The 26166-nt window shown below is 45.6% G+C and overlaps 2 protein-coding genes across 3 annotated transcripts in view; one reads left to right on the top strand and one right to left on the bottom strand.

Moving 5' to 3' along the window:
* Nucleotides 1–9047, top strand: part of wdfy4 (WDFY family member 4) — a 79663-nt gene extending 70616 nt beyond the window's left edge. For both annotated transcript variants that reach the window (XM_035399946.1, XM_035399945.1), the window contains 7 exons: nt 1729–1886; nt 2109–2267; nt 2585–2764; nt 3249–3431; nt 4171–4268; nt 5868–5988; nt 7584–9047. In XM_035399946.1, coding sequence (XP_035255837.1) covers nt 1729–1886; nt 2109–2267; nt 2585–2764; nt 3249–3431; nt 4171–4268; nt 5868–5952 — 863 coding nt within the window. In that variant the 3' untranslated portion in view covers nt 5953–5988; nt 7584–9047. The remainder of the gene's footprint in view (nt 1–1728; nt 1887–2108; nt 2268–2584; nt 2765–3248; nt 3432–4170; nt 4269–5867; nt 5989–7583) is intronic.
* A 1877-nt stretch (nt 9048–10924) lies between these two features.
* On the bottom strand, nt 10925–25864 carry vstm4a (V-set and transmembrane domain containing 4a). Its single transcript, XM_035399790.1, has 8 exons — nt 25746–25864; nt 23653–24060; nt 17303–17356; nt 16063–16170; nt 15728–15761; nt 14845–14951; nt 14173–14237; nt 10925–12177 (listed from the first exon to the last, which is right to left on the bottom strand). The coding sequence occupies exons 1-8, from the start codon at nt 25795–25797 to the stop codon at nt 12052–12054; spliced, it is 954 nt and encodes a 317-aa protein (XP_035255681.1). The 5' UTR covers nt 25798–25864; the 3' UTR covers nt 10925–12051.
* Nucleotides 25865–26166: the final 302 nt, after the last annotated feature.

Genomic DNA, 26166 nt, shown 5'->3' with positions numbered 1-26166 from the left:
TACACACACGCGTACACACACAAGCATGCACACACACACACGTACACGTTTACACACACAGATATACACACACGCGTACACACACAAGCATGCACACACACACACGTACACGTTTACACACACAGATATACACACACAAGCATGCACACACACACACACACGCGTACACACACAAGTACACACACACACACACACACACAGAAACACACACACACGTACACGTTTACACACACAGATATACACACACGCGTACACATACAAGCATGCACACACACACACACACAGAAACACACACACACTCACAAACGCGTACACACACAAGTACACACACACACACACACACACACACACACAGAAACACACACACACGCACATTTTGAGGGTTGCTAGCTGGAGATAATTTTCAGCGGCCAAGCCAAACTCCAGCACCCTTATGAAAATGAGCATTCACTGATGGATCAGGTGAAATCACATCCCTGAGGTGGCGTGTGCGTCCGCATCCTCCGCCCCCGACCCCCTGCGCGCGTCGCCGAAATGGGGACCTTGCTTCATCACTTTTTGTCTCCTTTTTTATTATTATTATTATTACTACTATTATTATTATTATATATTTTTTTTATCTTATTCTTCAATTACTGTGTGTAGGACGGGGCCGGGTCCGTGGGGAGCAATAGAAAGGCCGGGGAAGATGCTGGCTAGACTCTTCACCGGATCATTTCCCCCAAGCCGGGAGCGGAGAAGCCTCGGCCTGTTTGTTAGGCCGTACCTGATGATGCCTCAAGTGAGGCTTATTTAATAATCTGAATATCCCAAAAGGGTCTCGCAGGAAAACGAGATGAATTTCCTCCTCCGCCATCATCGCCCGCTCCTTGCATATTGCATTTCGGGTTTTGTCATTTGATCAATAAATAAATAAAGATAAATTGGAGCGCGAATATTATGGTTAATGCAGAAAACGTCTCTCGGAGAATAGTTCTGGGGGACTGTGGTGGTAAACACTTTAGTGAGGGGAGAAATGATCTCTCTCTCTCTCTCTCTCTCTGTGTGTGCATCTGCATGGCTCTGCCAATTACAGCTACACTACGCTACACGTGCGTTCGCTGACTTCACTGCATTTTTCATGAGACTCAAAGCGCTGTCGTTTGATTTACAGGCCAAACTCCGATTCGGACTGAATGCCGTAAGCGTAGCGTAATGGATGCCTGCGACTGCGCTGTGACCAATCTGTGGTGTTTTACTTCGCAGTTGTCTGTGCATTTGTGCATTGGTTCGGGTTGTGAAATTAAACTGATGCTTTGTTGAAATGGTCAGTAAATAGTTCAATTTCTGTAGAACCGCCCTAGTGTGTCTTGGTTGGTGTGTTTTTTTTTAGTCGTGAATTTTCTGGGTTTAAATGGGCGTTGACAGAACTTTTAAACTTCAGTTCTCTGCTCACTGGGTTGTTTTGGTTGAAATGAGATTGGGCGTTCTAAAGCTCTCTGGGTTGTTTGGGTGTTTTAAAGCTCTCCGGGTTGTTCGTGTTGAAATGAGATTTGGTATTTTAAAGTTCTCTGGGTTGTTCGTGTTGAAATGAGATTTGGTATTTTAAAGCTCTCTGGGTTGTTTGTGTTGAAATGAGATTTGGTATTTTAAAGCTCTCTGGGTTGTTTGGGTGTTTTAAAGCTCTCCGGGTTGTTTTGGGGGGAAATGAGATTGGGTGTTCTAACGTTCTCTGCTGTCTGTTCTCAGAGCTCATCCGGGGCCCTGTAGGTCACATGGTCTGCGGAGAGAAGGATATTCTGGTCGTGGAGAAGAACAAGCTCCTCATTCCTCCCCTCTGGAACACTTTCTTCTCCTGGGGTTTCCACGACAACACCTGTGCCTACGGAAACTACTCCACAGAAAAGGTTTGTTCAGCTGCTGCACTTCTTCTTTAGTCAGCTAGGGGTCGCTAGTGCCCAGCCTACTATTCTGGAGTTTGAGGCCCCTGCCGTCACAGGAAGTGACAGGGAATAGGTACTCGGACACGATCGGACGATGAGTTGATGATCTGGTTTTACCAGGTGTTGATGATCTGGTGTGTGCATAGAGCGTCTGTGCTGAGGCGTGTCTGGTTGTCCCTGTGGCAGAACTTTGCGGTGTGCGAGAGCCCGTCGGACTGGGGGGAGAGCCTGTGTGCTGCCTGCCCCAACCCGAGCACGGTCATCACGGGGGGGGCCAGCTCCGTGCTGTGCGTCTGGGACGTCTCCCTGGGCAAAGACAAGCTGCAGCACATGAGGCTCAGACAGGTGGGGGGCGCTGCTTGTGTGCAAAGATTTAAAGTGTCAAAAAATGCAGTAGAATTCAGGAAAAGAACCAGCTCTGTAAATTGATTGTATGTAAAAAATGTATCTGTGCAAGTTGCCATTGACAACACCATCTGCTAAAATGCTTAAAGAAATCCTTGGGGCTGATCTCAGATCAGTCATTAGTGGGATTAGTGCTTCATATCATATGCTCATAACTCCTGGATCAGGACTGAGTAAGTTTATGCTGATCTGAGATCAGCAGAGATGGAGGGACGGGGACTGAGGGGGTATTCTGGCTGTGGCCTGTCCCGCCCCAGGTGCTGTACGGACACACGGACGCAGTGACGTGCGTGGAGGCTTCGCAGGCCTACGGCGTGATCGTCAGCGGCTCTGGCGACCGGACCTGCATCCTGTGGGACCTGCAGGAACTCAGCTACATCACCCAGCTCCCAGGGCATGCTGGGAGCATCACCGCGCTGGCTATCAACGACCTGACCGTAAGCCCCTCCCCCCTAATGCTAACCACACCCACACCAGCACCGCGCTGGCTATCAACGACCTGACCGTAAGCCCCTCCCCCCTAATACTAACCACACCCACACCAGCACCGCCCTGACTGTAAGCCCCTCCCCTCTTATGCTAGCCACACCCTCTGTTATTAGCCACACCCACACCAGCACTGTGCCGGCTCTCAACGACCTGACTGTAAGCCCCTCCCCCTGATTCTAGCCACGCCTTCTGTTAGCAGCCACACCAGCACTGCGCTGACTGTCAACGACCTGACTGTGAGCCCCTCCCCCCCTAATGTTAGCCACACCCACACCAACACCACGCTGGCCCTCAACGGCCTGACCGTAAGCCCCTCCCCCTCTAAAGTCAGCCCCTCTCCCTACACACTAAGGCTGTGTTCCTGTGTTGAGCTCTTGTAAAAGCCTGTGTTTGTGTGTTCAGCTCTGTAAAAGGCTGTGCTCCTGTGTTCAGGGTGAGATTGCGTCGTGTGCGGGAGAACACCTGTACCTGTGGACCATGAAGGGTCAGCGGCTGTCCTGTCTCGACACGTCCTTCGGGCCGGAGGGCTCCATCCTGTGCTGCTGCTTCACCCAAATGTGCGAGTGGGACCCCCGTAACGTCATCGTCACGGGCTGCGCCGACGGGATCGTCAGGGTGAGGCTCCGCCGTCACCACGGAGACGAGATTCCTCCCTCATGACCCGTCCCGTCCAATCAGGAAACACTGATTTTAAGATTGTGAATGTCTTTGGAGCCACTGGCGTCTGTTTGTTTTTTACTGAACATGCTCTCTTTCAGTCAGCTGTCAAAGAGTGCATGAAGGTATTGATGTGTGTGCTTAAGACACAGCCGTGTGCTTTGCTGGTATTGATTAATCAGGAAACATCTAGAAAAATGATATCCTGACTTATCCCCCTTTCACCCCGAATTTGGGTTTGCATTCACAGATAGTTGGGGGGTGGGGGGGCATTATGTGTGTTTTTTCTAAGGAAAAACCACTGATATGCAAGCACTACAAGTTTCACAGTTGGGTATAGCACATTGAGCGTAGGAAATGCTTACATAAACATTTTGAGAAAAGTTTTTTGTGTATCTCCCAATCAATGAGATATGAGATGGAAGATTTTGGGCAGAAGAAACGTGGGCTTTTTTCAAATTAAAACAACATTGCTGGGTCAAGTTTTCAGACGTCAAACGCATTCATAATACCGTGCGGCGTTCATTTTCACGAGACGGGTTATTACATTTTTTAAAAGAACGGTTTCTATATTAAGCATCAGACGGATACCTGGCCCCCCGCCCCCGTCTCCGTCTCCAGGAGAGGTGATGTGTACGATTAGGTGCTAAATTACGCCTGATGTTGTGTTCGCTGTCCCCTTGGTGCTCCTGTGCAGATTTGGAGGACGGAGTACACGAGCGCACGATTGCCTCCGGATCGGGGGGGGGCCCCCGACTCCAGGGCCCCCTCAGCCTGCAGCTCCGGAGACAGCCGGTAACACTAATAACACACCCCGCGTTCCGCGCAGCCTGGGACCCTAGTTAAAACTCACCCCCCCCCCCCACCCCCCCCACCCCGCCACCCCCTACATTACAGCCTGTTCCTGAGGGCCATGTCACCTTCTCTGCAGGAGCCACGAGCAGAACCAGAGTGATCAGACTCCGGCTTGTTTAAAATCATCTGACCATGAGTTTTTTTTAAAAAAGCCTGAAATTTAGTCTGTATAGGCACAGCTTTTCAGTCACTGTAGGACGAGCAAATGCGTGTCATTGATTAAATAAGAATTGCTGTACAGTGTGTCCATAATTGAGTGCGATTTGTTCTACAGTTACAGTTAAATGCAGTATTGGGACAGTGACACACTGCTTTGGCTGTGTAATCCGGCACATTGTGTTTGAAATGAAAGAGTCAATGTGAGGGTAAAGTGCAGACTATCAGCTTTAATTTACAGCCATATCAGGTGATCTGCGTGGAAACTGCAGCCCTTTTTATACATTCCCTCCAACTTTTTTTTTGGGGACCAAAAGTAATTGGACAGTTGGCTGCTCAGCTGATTCTTGGCCAGCTGTGTGTCTTTGCATTGTTAGTTATTGTCTGACCAGTGATCTTGATGGGCCAAGTCAGTCACCCGTCCTGAATCCATTTACATGCTGAAGACAAGACTGAAGGCAAAATGCCCTAGAAACAGACAGGAACAGAAGATGTCTGTAGTACAGGCCTGGCAGAGCATCACCAGGGAAGATACCCAGCGTCTGGTCCTATCTGTCTGTCACTGACTTTATCGAATGCTAAGCTTTCACAGCCAAGTACTAAATATGGCAGTTTTAATTCAGATTATGTTAAATTGTCCAATTACTTTTGTTCCCCTAAAATGTGTATGTACTATGCACAAAGAGGGCTGTAATTCATACACGCATCACCGATATGGACCTGATCTGGAAGTAAATGCCCTCAAATTAAATCGGACCGTCTGCACTTAAACCTCATATTCATTGTTTTATTTCAAATCCAATGCGCTTGAGTATAGAGCCAAAACCACAAAAATTGTTTCACTGTTCCAATATATATATATATATATATATAGGAAATATTGTTTTTTTTAATATACAAGGGGTACACGAAATAACAACTGAGGGCCAATCCTCCTTCATCAGTGTTCCATATAAATCAAATCAAAATACCGTATCTTGACTTAAGAAGCGTGGTGGTGATTCTGAAGTGCTCAGCTGGAAGTTTGACTGTGAGTGATCCAGATAAAAGTTCATAATGTTGGTGCCAGTCGTGGGGAGGCATTAGGCACTCGCTGCAAGGAATTATGGGGAAAGCTATTAAACATACAGCCAGTAAACACTGATGAGCAATTCTGCTGAACTAGGCATGCAATTTAGAAAGCAATAATACCCAAATCCAATTTAGCGCACATTGGTTACAGCACAGCGTCAGCGCATATAAGTATCACAATGTACAAATTAAATTGGGACAACCCCTCTTGTAACGGTGAAGGCTTATATTAGATGTATTTTTCTCAATTTAACAACATGCTGACCATAAATAAAAACAGCTTCTAATTCTCCCTGTTCTGGGGATTTTCAGACGGGGCAGGGGCGGGGTGGGAGAGGCACCTGGTCCTCTCTCAGGAGCTCAACCGCAGTCAGACCGTGTCCCGACGGCGCTATAAAAACAACCCAGCGGTCACCGCGCTGGCCATCTCCAGGTACGGCATCCGAGCACACACTGGGGCCTGTGACCACTTCCACAGCATTCCCTACGGCTAGAACATTCCCCATTGCTTTAATATTCCCTGCTTCCAGAACATTCCCTACGGCTAGAACATTCCCCATTGCTTTAATATTCCCTACTGCCACAACATTCCCTACGGCTAGAACATTCCCCAATGCTTTAATATTCCCTGCTTCCACAACATTCCCTACAGCTAGAACATTCCCCATTGCTTTAATATTCCCTACTGCCGCAACATTCCCACTGCCACAACATTCCCTACTGCTAGATCATTCCTCATTACTGTAATATTCCCTACTGCCACAACATTCCCAACCATCACATTCCTCATTACTTTAATATTCCCTACTGCCACAACATTCCCAACCATCACATTCCTCATTACTTTAATATTCCCTACTGCCACAACATTCACAACCATCACATTCCTAATTACTGTAATATTCCCTACCGCCAAAACATTTCCTACTGCCAAAGCATTCCCCGTTGTTTCTGTCCGCAGTACTGTAACATTCCCGACTGCTTAAACATTCCCTAACACCTAAACATTCCCCGCTGCTAGAAAGTTCCCATTGCCCACAATGAAGAAATAAAACGGTTCTTGTTATACTGAAAAAGGTCCAGAAGAGGGCATTGTGTCAGAAACAGAACGGTTGAACAGTTCTGAGCATGAAGTGGACACTTATATTTTTATTTCAGTTATTGTATGTGCTTAAATAGGTATAATTTCAATTAAATAGTTGTATCATATGAAATTTATGACACTCGTGCTATGTTAGTGCAAGGTTATAAAATAGACATTTTAGACATGTTTCTAAATAAATTGTTTTCAATGCAATAATCGTATAAGTGATATTTTGAGTAGCCATTCATGAAATATTTCACTCACATTGTCCATATGGAGTAAAATTGTAAAGTAAAGTGTATTTATTATAGTATATATTCTTTCTTTGCTGTATTATTTGTACAGGCTATTTCATGTGTGTGCAGCTTGTGAGTGGATGATATTGTGTCAGTGTTGTGTAGGTCTGTATGACTGGATTGCTGATGACTGTTTGTTTAATCTGTGCTGGATTGCTGATGGCTGTTTGTTTAATTTGTGCTGGATTGTTGATGTCTGTTTGTTTAATCTGTGCTGGATTGTTGATGGCTGTTTGTTTAATATCTGATGGATTGCTGATGGTTGTTTGATTAATCTGAGCTGGATTGCTGATGTCTGTTTAATCTGTGCTTGATTGTTGATGGCTGTTTGTTCAATCTGTGCTGGAATGCTGATGGCTGTTTGATAAATCTGTGCTGTATTGTTGATGGCTGTTTATTTCATCTGTCCTGGATTGTTGATGGCTGTTTGTTTAATCTGTGCTGGATTGTTGATGGCTGTTTGTTTAATCTGTGCTGGATTGTTGATGGCTGTTTGTTTAATCTGTGCTGGATTGTTGATGGTTGTTTGTTTAATCTGTGCTGGATTACTGATGGTTGTTTGATTAATCTGTGCTGGATTACTGATGGCTGTTTGTTTAATCTGTGCTGGATTACTGATGGCTGTTTGTTTAATCTCTGCTGTTACAGGGACCACAGCAGTCTGTTTGTGGGAGACGCTTGGGGCAGGGTGTTCAGCTGGACCTGTGAGGCGTAGAAACGGAGGACTATGCGCCCTATCGAAAATGCTGTACACACCCTACCGAAAATCCCCACATACTCTACACACCCTACTGAAAATCCCAAATGCTCTGCGCAGTCTACTGAAAATCCCAAATGCTCTGCGCACTCTACTGAAAATCCCAAATGCTGTACACACCCTACTGACAATCCCAAAATGCTCTGTGCACTCTACTGAAAATCCAAAATGCTGTACACACCCTACAGAAAATCCCCAAACGCTCCTTTTATCATTACTCTCAAAGCCTGTGTGAAGGGCTGCTGTGGAGTATACACCACAGGGGAAGCTGTTTGGTTGGATGTGCAGGTGCAGACCCAGGTGTTAGTAACCCTGCTCGGGAATGATCGTTTTACAGGGAAAGTGATTGGTTGGACGCAGAGGTGGCGAGTATTTCTGAACGCACCGTTTAAGGATTCTGTTTTTTGCGAGTGGTCAGGATGTTCATCAAAACACCTTCCCTGAGTTACTCCTCGGTTTTTTAAAAAGCTTCAATTCAATTAAAGTCAGTTCAGTTAAATTCGGTTCAGTTCAGTTACATTCAGTTCATTTCAGTTAAATTCAGTTCAGTTAAATTCAGTTAAATTCAGTTCAGTTCAGTTCAGGTCTCATTTGCATCCTCATGCCGAGCGATGATGGTAAGAATGTTACACAGGAAAAAGGCTCAAAAGCTTTGTGTGGGCGTGGAGCGGGGGCAGGGCATTTAAACCTAATCAGACACCTTCTGTGAAACTGGCAAAAGGAAAGCAAGTATTATTTTAGAAATGAAAGACACGGCGCTTCTGCTGTGGCCTGACGCTCTCTGCACAGTAGACTCCGGTCTGAAGGTTTCCGGAGAGCTCCGAGCCCACAGCCCCCTTTATTTTACAAACTCTCCTGGCTGCCAGTGCAATCCCGCCATCTTGCTACCATTTATTATTTTGACTGTGAAGTTTGTAGGTTATCCCCCCCGTCCCGTCCCGTCCCGTCTCCTGGTAAATTCACCCCCTCACCTAAAAAGGAACGGGGTCATAGCCGTGTACCACGGGCAGCAGGTTTCTGCTCTGTGTTCTTTCACTGATTTTAAAATGACGTGATTTTACTGAAAATGAAATGTACGACTTCTGCTGATAATGAATACTTGACTAATGACGTTGCTGCATGTTTTTATGTTTTCCTAGAGATGTACCAGCTGTTACAACATTGATGTTAATACAGAGTATTTTGTGCTAGTGTGGCAGGTTTTTTGTATGTGTGTGGATGTGTATTGGTGTGTGTGTGTGTGCACGCGTGTGTGTGTGTGTGTGTGTGTGTGTGCGTGCGCGGGCGCTTGTATATAATCTTGTCATACCTGCTCTTTTATTGAATGTTCTGTAAATAAATTAATTCACTCTGTTCTTGTGGTGTGACTGCGCTCAGCGTCTTCTCTCTGAACTGATGATGGAATGGGGGGGGCGGAATATATATATGTATATATATATATATATATATGGGTAATCTCCAGCTTCTGGTTTATGTAGGTAATCTCCGGTATATGGTGTATATGGGTAATCTCCAGTGTGCATGTATATTGATAATCTCCAGTGTGCGTATATATGGGTAATCTCCAGTGTGCGTATAAATGGGTAATCTCCAGCGTATGTGCATATATGGGTAATTTCCATTGTCTGGTTTATGTGGGTAATATCTGGTATAAGCATATATGGATAATCTCCTGTGTATGTGTGTACGGGTAATCTCCGGCATAAAGGAAATCTCCAGTGTATGTGCATATATGGGTATTCTCTAGTATCTGTTTTATATGGGTAATCTCCAGCGTCTGGTTTATGTGGGAAATCTCCAGTGTGCGTGTTTATGGATATTCTCCAGTGTATGTGCTGCTGGTGTAGCCTCTCCAGGCAGCGGCTGGAGTTTGATTACAGGGAACGGGGAGACTCCCTGTGTGCACGCTCCACCTGGTTCCCGGGGGAGAGGGCTAATCGCTGCCTCACTCCCGGCTATCCAGCGCCACGTTCCCTAATTATCCTCATTAAGACGTATGAATCCTTCCAGAAAGGAAGCACAGGCCCGTGTGACGGAGATCGCAAGTGCAACTTGAATCCATAACGCAAACGACATAAAAACCAAGCCCTCGCGGTAAGCTCGTTTTACGCTTCTACGTGCAGCGGCTAGTGGCCTTTGTTTTGGACTGGATAGGGCTGTGTGCTACGGGGTGCTTTTGTTGAAAATATCTGCCTCTTTCCCCCCGATTTCAGACGGCCAAGTTGGAGCCACGGTCCGCTCCCAAGTTGCCGGAACGTTCTCTGTCGGGTCGGACTCCGAGTAGAGGTGACACAGGGTGCTCTGCAGACAGAAGTCTTTGCTGTAGCAGGGCACAGCGCCCCTAGTGGACGTCACTGTGATTAGAATAATGTCATCAATGGGATGCTCCATGCATGCCCTTGTCTGTGTCGTAAAGACACTACTTTCAGACACATCCCAATTTTGACTCACAAATTGCAAATTTGACGCACCATTCACATTCACATACATCAGTGGTTTCCAAAACCTTCCGACCCATTTCGTACAGTACCCGGATCCAGCCTAGGGGTACCCAAGGCGAGGTTTGGGAACCACTGGGTGCGTGATGGAAGATCAAGTTACGGACAACAAGCGATACTGACAGTAGCGTGGAGGGGGGGGGGGTACCATATAAGTGATTTGGTGGAGGTCTGCTTACCCCAAACCATTCAGTGGGACTGTGTGAATTCAAACAGTGTCTTTTATTTGTGCCTGTTTCTTGAGCTAAAATAAGCGCATCCTAACAATGTGCGCAAAAAAAAACAAAAAAAAAGCAAGAAGGGTGCATCATCCGAGACAAGGTTAACCTCCGAGCGTCTGAAGGACCTCTGGAAAGGCGGGGATCAGAGTGGTAATTAGCGTTTTACCGGGGAGGTCGTCCTTCAAAAAAAAAAAACGGGCGACGTTACTGCCCCGCCGCGCCTCTCTGGACCAATCGCGACGCCTCCTCCGAGTGGGCGCGTGCGGGAGGAAAAGGGCAGCTGCAGCCGGCGATAAATACGGGGCGGCGACCGCGGCGAAGGAGCGGGGGGGGGGGGGGGAGGGGGGGGGGAGGAGAGGCTAGCGTCTTTAACCTCTGCGCGCGCTGCTAATTGCGCTAAGTAGCGGTGCTTAATAGAGTGGAAAATGATCGTCATATATCTCGCAGAAGAAGCGGGTGACCTTCTAAAAAGACAATGGCGGCTCCCGGGTTTGACGCGTCCGCCGATGGGGGTTTTTTTTTTTTTTTTTTTCTAATACGATATTAAATGTCAAACTGTTGGGCTCCTCCGAATAATTAAATCAAATAAATTATAGCACCTCGGCAGAACCATCTTGTAGCCTAACCCAATTATAATGCACTGTAAAGCTAATTATTAAGCATGATTACAATTAGTCTAATTCTTAATAAATGTAACCATTAGCGGGTTCAACACAGTCACTGGCGACGCTGGCTGCTTCGGTGGGGGGTTGGGGGATTTGGGGAAAGGGGGGTGGTAGGGAGGTTTGAGACTGGTAATGTACAGTTGATGCTCTATGAAATTCACTATTAGATCCTCAAATGCAACATCAGTAATAACAGCAGTGAGCTTCTGAGCTTTTTTTTAACCCTTACGAATGGTCGGACATGTTCAAGGATAATGAATCTGGAACCCATAACATTTTACAGGCGCTTTTCATAACAATGAAGATTTGTGATCGCATATGATTTGAAACCTTACAGACTCGTGCCTAAAACCTTAAATTCATAAGATGTTTTCCCCACACAGAACAATTATTTCTATATAATTGTATGTTTTTGTATGTATATCATTATATGTACATGTTAATACTTTTTAGCAGGTGTGTGAAGGGCCTTATTGGTAGCAGACCGCTAAAATTCTTCACACCGGATGTTAATATTACTTTATTATTTGATTTACTTGGCTTATTAGGTTGATGGTTCTAGCATCAATATGGAAGACATGAACAACAGTGATGAACAAACATGGCAGTGCTCATAATTGAAAACCGGGAAACCAGTTTTTTTGTCCAGGAAAATTAACGTTTAAAAGTATCCTTCAATGTACACGTGCAAACGTGATTTCAAACAGAGTCCTTGTACTCCTTCAAATGCAGATGAACCTACTCCTAAAAGTACGAGGGGTAACATTATGAACAAAAACAAAAAAAAAAAAAGATTCACATTGGTTCGGTACATCAAGCACAGAAAACCCATTTGTTCAGTACGTTACGCACAGAAAACCTTCACCATTATATTCAGTTAGGGCACACCTTTCTGACACAAAACGGAAAACAAAATGGCACAAGCGGCTTTATAAATACACTTTTGGCATGAAACGGCGTATAATACATTTTTATTTACATTTGCTTTTCCTGAAAGAGGATCTGGGCGTAGACCGTTCCTGTGCAGGCCGTCTTTGTCTCGGTCTGCGGCTTCACCAGCTCCAGCTCGGCGTACGTCAGGCTCTCCTCTGTGATCTTTGGCTGCAGAACAAGGAGAGAAAAACATTCAGGGAATTTGCGGCTTCCCAGCAGCTGCGACCTCCTGCGTCAGGTGCTTGTAATCAGGCCTGTAAGCTGTCCAGTCACAAGCACTTCCTCTGTCTTGGCAAATATCTCAGCATCCAGTCCTGCAGAGTCAGTGTCTGCTGGTTTAACTCCAGTCCTGGAGGGCCACAGTGTCTGCGGGTTTAACTCCAGTCCTGGAGGGCCACAGTGTCTGCAGGTTTAACTCCAGTCCTGGAGGGCCACAGTGTCTGCAGGTTTAACTCCAGTCCTGGAGGGCCACAGTGTCTGCAGGTTTAACTCCAGTCCTGGAGGGCCGCAGTGTCTGCAGGTTTAACTCCAGTTCTGTACGGCTGCAGTTTCTGTGGATTTAACTCCAGGTCTGCCTGTAGTATGACTGAAGCACAGAAACACACCTAAACCCAGCTAACATGGGGGGGGGGGCGGCTCTTACAATAAAAAAATCACGAATAATTAATCAATCATCGACTTAAGGTTTATATCCAGCTGAGAAAAAAATACACAAACTAAACTGCTCACAGGCTCCATGGCTTTCTGTAGCTAGCCGGCCATCTTAACATCTTTTACCTGCGGAAATATTGCAAATCTGCATCTCCCAGACAAGAACATCAGACAGGAGAGAAGGGGCAGTTGCTCTGGCCTTTGTGCAGTGTTGTATTGAGGGCAAAGAAAGCAGCCAAGCTGGAAAAACCAAACCAACCCTTCACCACACCCCCAGTTCATTTATCCCTGTTAGGCCAACCTGTGCTGCAGGTGCTCTACGGTCTCTACTCTCCAAATCATCCAGATGGAATTGGACATGGCTTTCCCCCCCCCCCCCCCCCCCCCCCCCCTTTTTTTTTTATCGGCTCAAAGTGCAAACCTATTTTTATTTATTTATTTATTTTGAGAATCTGAATGTCCCACCAGAAGTAAAAACATTTTCGACGTCTTAAAACGAATCTCCCCCCCCCCCCCCTCATTTTTAGAGAAAAACTGGAGGAAAACCCGCAAAAACACACAGCTGTGAGCGTACTGTGCAGCCACAGCCACTCTCGACCATCCAGGGGCCCGGTGTCCTCAGCTCTCCTCCAAGACACGATAATTTAATGAGCAGCTACCTTGGCAACACATTGGCCACATGCCTCATTTTATTAAGCACAAATTGAATCGCACCTGGTGCATTTTAGTCTTCCGTCCAACCAATTATCAGATTAGTTTTGGGCTTGACGATGCTATTGGTTTCCTTGAGATGGGTCACTGAGCTGTGAAGTTTTTTTTTTTTTTTCCCCCCCATATACCTATTTTATGATACTTTCCCTGTAAATGTAATGTAATAAAAAAACAAAGCATGCTAAATAAATAATTGTGTTTTGGAAAGCAATAAAACAAAATAAAATTAGCGGCTTCATAAATGGGAGGACTAGCAGCAATAACTTCTGCAAACAATACGGCACTCTGAACCAAGCCATATAATTTCCCACTTGCATATTTCTTGCTTGTAATAATTCAATTGAAAATATGAAGAAAAGCACCAGAGGTTTTAAAATGTAAATATTATACAATTTGTTGCAAAAAAGATTAAACATATCAGAATGATTAATAAAACAAGCAACACAATAAAGAAAGCACTTTTAATTCAATAATTGAACTTTATTAATTTTGTTTAATTAGCTCCTGTTTGTCCCAGAGTAAAATAAATAGAAATTTTGAATAGTCTGTTAAGGTAAACAGCAAGTCACTGTAAATGCATGTGATGTTTTTACATTTAAATTTGATGCTTCGCTGTGGTTGGTTTGTTATTATTGGAATTGTATAAATGTGGTTTGAGCATAGGAATTATACGATTACTTAAATCTTATTATTTCCCACTATAATTCAGACACCATGTGGTATTTGTCATTTTTCTATTTTTTATCTTTGCATGTGCTCTCAAAGTATAACATATGATTTATGATTGTATTAAAAACTTACCAAAACCACTTTTCTTGGTTGAACCTTTAAAAGTTTTGGTCTTCTCATCTTTTCTCCCATTGGTGCTGTGGAACATAACAAGATAGCAACCGACTTAACTGAAAAGCAGAGAGAAATCTGTGTGTCTACCTTTGAGAATGAATGTATATCACCCATATGGTTGTGGTTGTTGTTGGACAGTGCATTCAAACATGTTCAAGATGCTCAATGTAATGTTATAGTGCTTGACATTACGTTGTGTCTCTGCCCATGTTGCCACTTAGATGACACTGACGTGTTAGTTACGTGACCTTAGTTGCGTCGCCTCGCTAACATTGTGTTGAGACAGCTAAAAGCTACTGTTATTTCTGGAAGACGGTTGTATTTAGAGTGGTAGTATGTGTTATCAGGCTCTAGAGCATTATCTCTTGCAGGTGATTCTGAATGACTCGATCGAGGAGAGAAGTGGACTAGTTCTAATGTCCCACAGCCTTGCGAAAAGAGCGCGGTGAGAACATTTGTGAGATTAAATAATGACTTCTCAAGAAATGTATTTGCGAGTACCCGCGAAATCAATGCAAAAAAAAAAACATTTAATATGTACATTAATTTTGTTTTTTTTAAACTGTTGTTTTTCAATATTGTAAACGGTACATGCAGCCTGTGAGGTTTCGTTGGTGATAACTGACGTACCTTTCAGAGGTATGTCGGGAGGCATCCCGCTGGGTGGATCTTTGGAGGTCTGTTTCCGCGGTAACCCTGGAGACGAGCCGATCATACTGGTAACCGTCTCCCCCGAACTGCATTTTTGTACAAACGCAAATGTCTCAGCAGCAATAAAAAAATCTTTTGGTTTTATGTTAGTCTTAACAACAGGAAGTAGAACTGTCTGATTTTCTGTGTGAAGAATTCTTGTTTCAATTGTTTTCAACTGAACACATTCATGTGAGTTGAAGCCGGTTTTTTAAAGCACGTTATTTTACCCGTCGCACTGTCGGTAGCACTTCTGATTGTAACTTTGCCTTTGTCATGATCTAGTGGTGTTTCCTTACCATGTCCAAACGCACTTTTTAAAAATAACTTTTGCTAAAAGCATCTGCCAAATGATTAAATTGTCATTTTAAATTATTTAAACAAAATGTCTTATGGTTGACATTTCACCCATTATAGGTTCATTTTGACTCCAAGGGCCTAGCCTAGACTGACAGGGGGCCTCAATAAATAGTGTTGAAATTGTGCAGGGATGTGGTGGCCTGGGGTGGTGGGGCCCAATATGAGATCTTTTCATGGGGCCCAAAATCCTTTCTTAAGGACCACAACGGAAATAAGCTTTTTTAGCTTTCTTGTGTTATCCTTGACAGTTTTTCTTTATCTCAGCACTTGATGATGCTCCTGCTGGAACAGTGAGGGAAAGCTGAAAGATGGCTGCCATGGGAACCACCGTCAACATTCCGTCACTCTTAGTCCGATGAGTCACAGTCTGCACCCCTCTCTAAAGCCTGAACCAAACCTTCTCCACGGCTGCGATAGATCATTCATATGCGCATTTGGTTTTTCGTTGTACAAGGAAAATTACCTGTTCTGAGGGCTCTTGACCAAATTGTAAGTGGCTGTAAAGGAACAAGACAAATAACATCTCAGTTTTTTTATTAGTAATTAGTACTTTTTTTACAAAAAGATTTTTCTTACAACATTTTTTATGTTGATTCATGTTATATTTATGGATATAAATACTGTTCCACTGTAACTTCCCCTCCTTCCTGTAACTTGGCCTTCCCCTTTTATGGGCAGGCCAGGGCTCATATTCACAAAAACCATCTCAGAGTCGGAGCTCTGATCTGATCTGGGATCCCTCCTCATAGTTCTTCATCCTGAGTTTAAAAGGCACACCTGACCTCACCTGACACCTACCTTTCAACCTCCGCTTCCTCTGCAGGTACTGGCATGAGGTGATTACCAGGAACAGGAACATGCACACGAGCCCGATGGAGCAAAGCAGCAGGGCACACAGGTAAACGTCTGAAAGGCAAAGCGCGGTTAATTTATGACTCATGAGAACAATCCCCTAATAAATGTGCAGCTTCCCTAGACCCCAGTCCACTAATTCAGCTCACAGTTAAGACAAGTAAGAGTTGGAGGAAGCTTCATGCAAGAACATAGATCTCATATCTCATTTCAACTTTGGGGACAGGGGGTGGGGACAAACAGGAAATTTCCTTTAGGATTGTTTTGGGGACGGGGGGACGGGGGAAACTAATACGGGGAATGGGGGGGGGGGGGGGGGGGGGAATTCCATTATTTCCCAAATGTGGGTCCCCCTCCCTGTCATCTATGCCAATGACTTCATGTGCAGTTTGGCAGGATCCAGATTCAGTACCAGATCTTGAGGCCCATCAATGCTCTCGAGCGAAGGTCTTAACAGGATGAGCTCTGTTATCTCTGTGAAGGGGGGGGGGGGGTGGTAGTGGTGGTGGGGGGGGGGGGGGGGGGGCATGAGGCTGAAAATGGGCAAAGACAAGCTGCTGTTGACAGCCGCCAATGTGTGGTTCTAGACTATCAGCTGGGAGCCGCGTCTGAGTGTGGGCCAGATGCTTAACTGCGAGCAGCGAATCCTGAAGGGGTCCTAAATCACTACAGATTAGCACACGCTTGAAAGACAATAAAAATGTACCTTCAAAATATAGGCTAACCCAAAGAAAGAGGAGGGCTAGGACACCCAGAGCTTCAGAGCTATTCAGTAGTACGTTTCACAAATAGGAGAATGGGCAGCATGTAATCGTGGCTGCAGGGTAGAGGGGGATTTGGGTCATCTGGTTTGGTTAGGTTTTTCTCATCTAATTGTGTGGAACAAAGCTGATTATTATGCAAAACAAATTTCTGAGAAATCAGACAAAGTATTATCATATGTTATCGTATTCCATTAAGACTAAAAAAATCAGTCTCCTCATTCTTTAGTTTATTATTTTTTTAAAAGTTACTCTCCAGTTTATTCCTCTTTACCATCTGTGTGCGTGCTTGCCGTTACTTTTTTTTGCAGAATTCAAAAGGTCTACCAGACCATATTATACCTGGACATTGTAGGGTTGCCCCATTCTGACATACAGTATGGTACACAGAGACAGCGAATTGAAAGAGAGAAGATGCCCTGTACCTTGAAACAGCCGCCATATCCCTTCCTTGTTGTTGGCGGCCTGCAAAGTGTGTACTGGAAGAGAAGACAGAAGCTGGTATGGGTCATTACAGCCAGCTGACCACATTATTTTCCATTATTTTGCACAGGAGAGCTGTGTATTGGGTCGGCCAGAGCGAGGTTCTCATCTTTATTCTTCAGTTGATCAGCATTCCAGCCAGCAACCAGCGTGTACTTCCGGAAACCGCAAAACCTCCAGGTGGCTGTCAATGACCGAGGCTCAGGATGCCACAGGTAAGGCCCTAAAGCTGGGATCTTTTACTTTTCACTCCAGCCCCGAACAAAGCACACCTCATTCAACAGCTACAGATCTGGTTGCGCTGCTAATTAGTAGAGTCAGGTGTGCCAAGTTAGGGTTGAAAACCTACAGGGCAGTACCTGTAGATCTCCAGGAACAGGGTTGGGCAGCCCTGTTCTAGCTGTTGAATGAGGTGTGTTTTGTTAGGGTTGAAATGAAAATCTACAGGCTGGTAGATCTCCAGGAACAGGGTTGGGCAGCCCTGCTCTAGCTGTTGAATGAGGTGTGTTTTGTTAGGGTTGAAATGGTAAATGGTAAATGGACTGCATTTATATAGCGCTTTTATCCAAAGCGCTTTACAATTGATGCCTCTCATTCGCCAGAGCAGTTAGGGGTTTAGTGTCTTGCTCAAGGACACTTCGACACGCCCAGGGCGGGGTTTGAACCGGCAACCCTCCGACTGCCAGACAATCGGTCTTACCTCCTGAGCTATGTCGCCCCATGAAAACCTACAGGCCAGTAGATCTCCAGGAACAGGGTTGGGCAGCCCTGCTCTAGCTGTTGAATGAGGTGTGGCCCTGCTCTAGCTGTTGAATGAGGTGTGCTTTGTTAGGGTTGAAAAGAGAACCTACATGGCGGTGGATCTCGAGGAACGGGGTTGGGCAGCCCTGCTTTGCATTCTGGTCAGGTCTGTGGGAAGGGCTTGCGGTGATTGGCCTCCAGTAAAACCAGGCAAGGACATTTAGCGTTTCCCTCTGCAAATTGGACTTAATGAAATCTGTTTCATGAAGTTTAAATGAGAACAAAGACCTTTCCAAGAAGCAAACTCTCAACCGGGGACACTCAAATCTGGCCCTCGGGGCGTGTAGCTCTTCTGGTTTTCATTCTTCCCCTCTAAGCAGGACTGATTTAGACCTAAGGTGCCAAATGAGTGGGATCTCTGGCCAGTTAATGACATTAATCAATCTAGGGGTAGGATGGAGCAGCAGTATCGTCATTAGGCTTATGCAACTGTCATAACCTGCCCTTCTGGCAATGAGAACTCGTAGTTGGAATGAAGGGTCCAACCAACTTTCTAAAATCGCATTTTCAAGTAATCAGCTCCAGTTTATCCTCCCCATGTCCTATCTAAAATCATTGACTGTCAAGGAGGAAAGAAAAAAACAGGCATTTCACGGAAGATAAGTTGGCAGAGAGAGAGTCTCTTTCTCCCTGGCATCAAAGGAAGTAATAAAGGTGCTTTATAGAGTGCAGCCCCTTGAGCTGGTAAAAGATCGCACTGTTAAAAAAAAGTTCTGAAGTTCTAGCCAGATATTCATCTTTGAGGAGAACGACCAGGTGCTTGACCTTCCTTGGCTACCTGAGTAAAACAATAGTGCAGAGGATTTCCTGGGGAAATCCTCCCTATTTAATGCTTTAAAACTATCTTTTGCCAAACAATGCACATATTTTGCATAATTATATGCTGAAATGGTGAGATTCACACTGCACTGACTCGTCTTAAAAACACAGGAAGAAGGGTCCTAGATTTGAATTGTTTTCATATGTTTTTTTTCCTATGGGAATTGGTTGGTCATGCACAGCACTGGACAGTCTTGCGCTAGACACAAATTTGAATACCGTACCTCAGCTTGGCTTGGGAGCTATGGTGTGATGAGAAGTGGCAGCCGACTTGTACTTAGAAGGGCACATGCTTGTCTGCACTCCCCCAAATCAATAGCAGAGGTTAGGGCAATGAACGCTTATAAAATATGGCTGGCCATTCCAAATTGCAGAGAAAAGGGGCGAACGGGAGCATTTAGAAAAGATTTTGATTTTCGCCAGGGTTTTGTAGTTGGGTCTTGAACCGAAAAAACTCTACGACTACGCACTTCGTAACAAGATCAAGCTGGAGCTGATTTTCTGAGCTATTGCATTTGTACACATGCAAGTTCTGTGGTTACTCAGCTGAACTTAAACACGTCTGCGAATAAAAAAAGACTATAAATAAGCACTGCATGGACACTCAACCTTTCACATGCATATTTGTTCAGAGAGAAGCAGACTGCATTGCTTTATAATGCATGAAATATCTATCCTGCACAGTATTACACATGGACTGTTTATTGTGTTCTAGGTGCACATAATTCTCTCAACATGTTGTTGATGTAAATTCACTTCAGTATTCAAACCCGCAGCCAGACGGGGGGTTTCATATGGGGTGAGAGTTGGCTGCCCTATGGACTATACCAGACAGCCTCCCCCGGGGGTCTAAAGGATTGAATAATTGTTTGACTAAACTCGGCCTCCTATGCGCACATAATTTCACCCCATAGTTTTATTTGACTTATATATTTGCTTTGAGGTTCTTTTTTGAATTTTCTTACTTTGTGCTTTAAAAACACGCATTTCCGGTATCTGCTCTGCAACATGTACGCTTTATGGTTGGAATATCCTTTGTAGTGCAAGCAGAACCAGCTTGCTTTTAATAAGGAGCAAGTACCCCAGTCACAGATGTGGTTTAACTGCGCGTCTGACTATTAAAGTATATTCTGTTTGAAGTTAATGCACTTCCGCTAGACGGACCTAGCAGGACACATTTTTCTACTTAGTCTCCCGCGTTGAACAAACAAAACGCAAATATTAGGCAGGATTTTAAACCCAGATGCATTGATATTGATGTCAATGTTAAACAGACGTATGGGCCAGTAATAATGGAGTGTTCCAGAAGAAGAACAATGGCAACAGTTTACTGAGCCCATGTGTTTTTTAGAGGAGCAGTATGATCTGTGTCTTACAGCCCAGTAGTTCTGACTACTGCTGTAGAAATACACACTAATGTTGGGTTTTTCCAACTTTTTCTCTTTGTCCTTTATCTCATCGCCAGCACCCATTTTTTCTTTCTTTTTCTGTACTCCTCCCATTTCCTTTATTTTACAATCATACAACATGTACAATGAAGCTCAATATACTGCAGTCTGCAGCACGCATCTCTGTCTCTATTGGCGACGCGCTCCGCGAGATTCCAAAAACGCATTCACTGGGCATGAGGAACCGCTCTTATTCTCCTCCGTCCTCCTCTGAAAACACAGCTGTTGGCTCAAACGCACAGCGAGCAAGCGAGAGCGCTGATCCCTCTCTGTGTGACGGACAGGGCCGGCAGTGTGTCGCCCCCCCCCCCCCCCCCCCCCACCATGCTGCGCGCATGCCGTTTGTCCCGCGTCTCAGACCTCCTCCCCCAGCTGTTTTGGTAGTCTGGTGTCAATCCCTTCCAAGCCAGGAAATCATTTGGCTTGGAAGGGATTTTACACCAGACTACTAAAGACCCATTTTTACCATTCAAGTTCAATACAAGTGCAGCGCCCAGTATGTTTGAGGAATTTGCGTGCGGGTGTACGGTCCTGTCTGATTAGCTAGTGTTCTGTTGTCTTTTATGTTTAATTCTACCCCTGTTTTCCTCCTGGTGCGGAATGCCCAGTATTGGGTGTGTCTGTGCTTATAGCTGCCACATCTCCTGTCGAAGCAGGAGAGAGAGCAGACGAACACACACTGTCCTCCTAAAGACACGGTGCCTCTTCGCCCTACTCCAGCATTGAATCTGAGGAGTACTGAGGAGGCTTGTGCCATTTTAAAACATATCCAACAACATATACACTACTATAAGCTAGAGTATGCAGTAGAGTACTGCACTTAAAATATGTGGACTAGCTGTAGAAACATCAATTTCAAATGATGTTTGTCCTCTTAAGTCTTTGTCACTTGTCTATTACAACGGTTCCCAAAACCTCTCCTTGGGTACCCCCAGCAGGATCCAGGTATTTGATGTGCTTCACCTCAAACACACCTGATACAAGTAATCAGGCCCCTATCAGGTGTGCTTGAGATCGAACACATCAAATACCTGTATTCGGCTGGGGGTATCTAAGGAGAGGTTTCGGAAACCGCCGCTCTATCACAAGGGTGCTCCGGCTCTGTTCTTGGGACCCACTGCATATACTGGTCTTCATTCCAGCCTCTGAATTGTAACAGGCCGTTAATTGCTCTTAATAACCTCCTTTAATATCTGTTGAAGGAGTCACCCTCATAAGGCCACTGCGTGTCAGAAACGGCCACGCACACCATGAAGAATAAATGCACCATTTCCACGTCTCGACCTTTAATCAGTCAGATGAACTAATGCTTCAATTTTCCGTAATGTGCAATATGGCACACATATCCCGGAGAAAGATGTTAATTTTTCTTTTTTATTGATTATGTCAGAGACTAATAGGTGAAATCAGTGCAGTCCTAATTGTTGAAATTGTGGACACCTGGTCACTGAGGCTTAACCATTTGTGGAAAATGAACAGCTCAAAGACGAAGCACCATGGCAACGAGCCAAACCTGCGTTGTGTTCATATAGGTTAAAGGCAGAGATGTCCAATCTTATCTGAAAAGGGTCACAGATTTTTGTTCTAGCCCAGAACTATGACACCTGATTCAATTGATTAACCAATCATGGTACTCAATCAAGATTTTGATAAGTAGAATCAGGTGTCTGCACTGCAACAAAACACCTGCGCCCTTTTTGGAAAAAATTGGACACCCTTGGTTTAAGGAAAAGATTACGGAGGAACTCAAACACCTGGTTTGTCTTTAGGGCACCCAGATATCAGGAAGTATGTCTGAGGTCTGTGCAGTTTCTGTAGCAAAACTGTCAAAGCTGGGCTGCTCATTGGTTGGGCTCCTTATTGGCTGTGCTGCTCATTGGTTGGGCTCCTTACTGGCTGTGCTGCTCATTGGTTGGGCTCCTTACTGGCTGGGCTCTTTATTGGCTGGGCTCCTTATTGGTTGGATGGCTCGTTGGCTGTGCTCCTTATTGGCTGGGCTGCTTATTGGCTGGGCTCAGATCTAGCCTCCACACAACGGTTGTGAATGCAGCACTGCTTTCAACAACCTTAACTGATTAAGACAGGGGTGTCAACCTCCAGTCCTGGAGGGCCACGGTCTCTGCTGGCTTTTGAGATTTCATTTCAGTCAGCCGCATGTTTCGGCCTTTGGCAACAAGGTGTGCCGACTCTTTAGCCAATCAGTGACATAAATTAATCACTTAAGTGCAGGAACACGTCAAAAAACAAGCAAACACTTCACCCCGGCGGGATTTGAGATTTGAGATCCCCGGATTAAGAGATTGGATGCAACTGAAACCAGGTCTGGGAGTCCCTGATTGCGCTGTGCATTCCAAAGGGCTGGGCTTTATTTTCCTCTATTTCGCTGGATTTTGGTGAAAAGCAGAACGTGAGAGACTGAACTGTGCACTTGTGCAGGGAGGGGCCCGTTTGAAAGGAGGGGGGGAGGAGGAGAGAGGAAGCAGCTGTACTGCGGCCGGGGCACAAACCACGCCAGGCCCTCACACCTCCAGCCAACCCTGCAGTCAGCTGCTCTCCTGGGGGGGGGCCATCTCCTCTGACCTCCCTCTCGAACAATAACCCTCCCACACCAACCCATCGCATGTCTCTGTTGTGCAACTTTAAAGGGAGCTCGTAGCCTTACCCTGAAATGTGATTCCTTGGTGGCTTTAGAACAGGGATCTGAAACTCCAGTTAACAATGGCTGAAGTGTCTGCTGGTTTTTTCCCACATGTTTCAGCACTCAAGTGCTTCATTTAAGTCATCAATTGTTACAAGTCCTAGAACTGGCTGCTTTTTGAAAACTACAAAAACTGTAGACACTGCGGCCCTCCAGGACTGGAGTTAAACCTGCAGACACTGCGGCCCTCCAGGACTGGAGTTAAACCTGCAGACACAGCGGCCCTCCAGGACTGGAGTTAAACCTGCAGACACAGCGGCCCTCCAGGACTGGAGTTAAACCTGCAGACACTGTGGCCCTCCAGTACTGGAGTTAAACCTGCAGACACAGCGGCCCTCCTGGACTGGAGTTAAACCTGCAGACACTGTGGCCCTCCAGGACTGGAGTTAAACCTGCAGACACAGCGGCCCTCCAGGACTGGAGTTAAACCTGCAGACACTGCGGCCCTCCAGGACTGGAGTTAAACCTGCAGACACTTTGGCCCTCCAGAACTGGACTGGAGGGGGCAGGTTGTCGTCACGGTTACCTCGCAGCTCAGCAGCGGCCGTGCCGTTGGAGAACGCCCGCCAGCGGCTGCGGTGCTTCCGGATCTCCTGCACCCTGCAGACGTAGCGCCCCTCGTCGTCCTGGGACACGCGCAGGACCTGCAGCCTGAAGGCCCTGCCCTCGTCCTCCTCCTCCTCCTCCGACAGCCTCAGCTTGGGCTGGGCGAAGCGCCGCGTGTAGTTCCCGTAGAACTGGCCCTTCCGCATGTTCAGCTTGACGATCAGGTGCTCCTGCGCCCCCTGCTGGCGGGCGTACAGCCAGCGCACCACCAGCAGGCTGCTGGCCCACTTCCGCGCGGACACTCGGCAGGACAGGGTGACGTTCGACCCCTCCGGGCACATGACGACCGGCCCCGGGGTCACCGTCACGTTCAGGGCCGCGCAGACTTCTGCAGAGACAAAGCCACCATCAGCCGGGCTGGTCTGAGTACCACCACAGGGGCTGCTGGGTTCAAATCCAGCACGTGGTAATACTTCAGCACTACAGACACATCTCTGTGTTAAAGTGTTACGCCGACATTCAATTCCAGTTGAGCTTGTCACCTTGATTTTATATTCTGTTGTGCCATAATTCTTTTATTACTATGTTTATTGCTTCCTTTTATTCTTATTTTTATTTACTTTTATATTCGTTTTTTGGTATTTTAAGTCTGTTCAGCACTTTGGTCAACTGCGGTTGTTGTAAATGTGCTATACAAATAAACTTTGACTTGACTTGCACCACAAGTGCTAACATACATCAAGGCATTACAGTCAAACTTAAGCTACAGTATGAACCGTAGGCTAAATGGGACCAGCTGCTAAGAACATGAGTAACGTACTGTAACTGGATTTGCGATTCTGCATTCTGACAGAGTTTGAGAGAGCTCAGCTCTGCCTGGTCTGTGTTTTGACACAAGAACACACGTTTTATTTGCAATTCACTGAGAACTTGGGGCCCGCTAAAATTGTTCTGTTGACGTTTTCATTTTTTCCAGACTCTCCGCCTAATAGTCATAATAATAATAATCTACCACTTAAGCAGCATAATTGCCGCCATAAACTGCAATCATCGAGCTGAAGGGGTCCCTAAACCCTCAGTGGTAATGGAAAAGCCATCTGCGCTCGAACACTCTGTTTCTTCACCTTCTACCTGCTTCTACCCACCCACCTGTGGTCCGATCGGAGAACGTGGGGACCTCACACCAGAGCGGACGGGAAAAGCTACAGGTGGAGAGAATCTATTTTTGTTGTCTTCGTCTGGGTTTGTTTTATATATTTTTGTTGAATCCAATAAAAGGAAATTTAAAGACCAACGTCTGTTGCCAAAATAAGTGAAGCAGTGTCTTGTTTACTTTCTGCAGAATTTATTACATTACCCTAAGGGGACTTTCAGTACCATGACCACATCACAAGAGCTAGTCAAATATATATATATATATATATATATATATGTACAAAATAACACAGATCTCATACTTAAAGGAGACTATAGGTGGAAGAGCTTCAAGCCACTATCACAAAAAAGCGCAATTATTAAGAATTTGACATAACAAATCATTACTGTTTTCAGTGCACTCTGTGCCGTTTCCAAACTATGCATTCAGTTTCAAATGATATGTATAAAATGTATTTTTATATATTTGCATGTGTTTCAAGAGTGTTGATGGACTAGTTCAAAATGTTTGGAAGCTTATTTATACAAGGGATACAAACCACAACTATGGCTTTGTCAGTCATTTAAAGGACAGCATAGAGTATTTGAAGTGTGTAATTTGTCATAAATAGAAACATATTTCGGTGACTCTTTCAACAGGTTGCAGTCAGTTGTTGCTGGGTAAACACATTCGTTTCGCACCCTTGCATTGTTCCTTTATTTTTTTTAAACTACACTGCGCTTCTGCTCGGTTTGTTTGAGAATTTGATAACTTATTTGTACAGGGCACCAGACCATCAAACTTCACAACTTGTAAACTTTTGAGTTGTACTCCTGCCTTCCCGTCCAGTCCTGTTAAACCTGACAGTACCGCCAAGGACCTCGTTTACCACCAAAAAAAAAACGCACGCACAAAACAACAAGAAAGGCTTTTCTTACCTCCGACGAAAGATCTAGTCAGGAGAACTACGACCAGTGAAGAGATTTTCATTTTCCCCGCAAACCCAGAGACTCCATAAACCCTGCCGATCGGCTGGGAGGGAGACGAATGCAGGGATTCCCTCCCTCCCTCCCTCCCTCCCTCCCTCCCTTTCTCGCTCCCTCCCTCTCCCCCTGTTTGTGTGTGTAATGTAAAACAGTGCCCGCTCTGTTCCTGGTCAGAACCCCCCCCCCCTCTCCAGCCCCCCCCCCCCCCCCGCCCGCTCTCCTCTTCCCTGCAGTATGAAGGAAGCGCTGTTTCCTGTGCTGGGAGGGGAGTTGGGGGCGCAGGTTTCCCGCCGGACCTGTGCACGGGACACGGGCGTGAAAGGCTTTGTTTCGGCTGGACGGGCCGATAATGAAGGGGGGGGGGGGGGGTTGG

This window comes from Anguilla anguilla, chromosome 18 (assembly GCF_013347855.1).
Source record: "Anguilla anguilla isolate fAngAng1 chromosome 18, fAngAng1.pri, whole genome shotgun sequence".
Lineage (NCBI taxonomy): Eukaryota > Metazoa > Chordata > Actinopteri > Anguilliformes > Anguillidae > Anguilla > Anguilla anguilla.
The sequence above is the reverse complement of the archived record's forward strand: the minus strand, read 5'-3'. Positions and strand labels throughout refer to the sequence as shown.

What these genes read in the sequence shown, in the direction of transcription:
- vstm4a (XM_035399790.1), bottom strand. Translation starts at nt 25,797, where the DNA reads ATGAAAATCTCTTCACTGGTCGTAGTTCTCCTGACTAGATCTTTCGTC. An exon ending in GGCCGCTGCTGAGCTGCGAG is followed by an intron (nt 17,357 to 23,652) that starts GTAACCGTGACG and finishes CTTCTCTTCCAG; the next exon opens with TACACACTTTGCAGGCCGCC. An exon ending in TCCCGACATACCTCTGAAAG is followed by an intron (nt 14,238 to 14,844) that starts GTACGTCAGTTA and finishes TATGTTCCACAG; the next exon opens with CACCAATGGGAGAAAAGATG.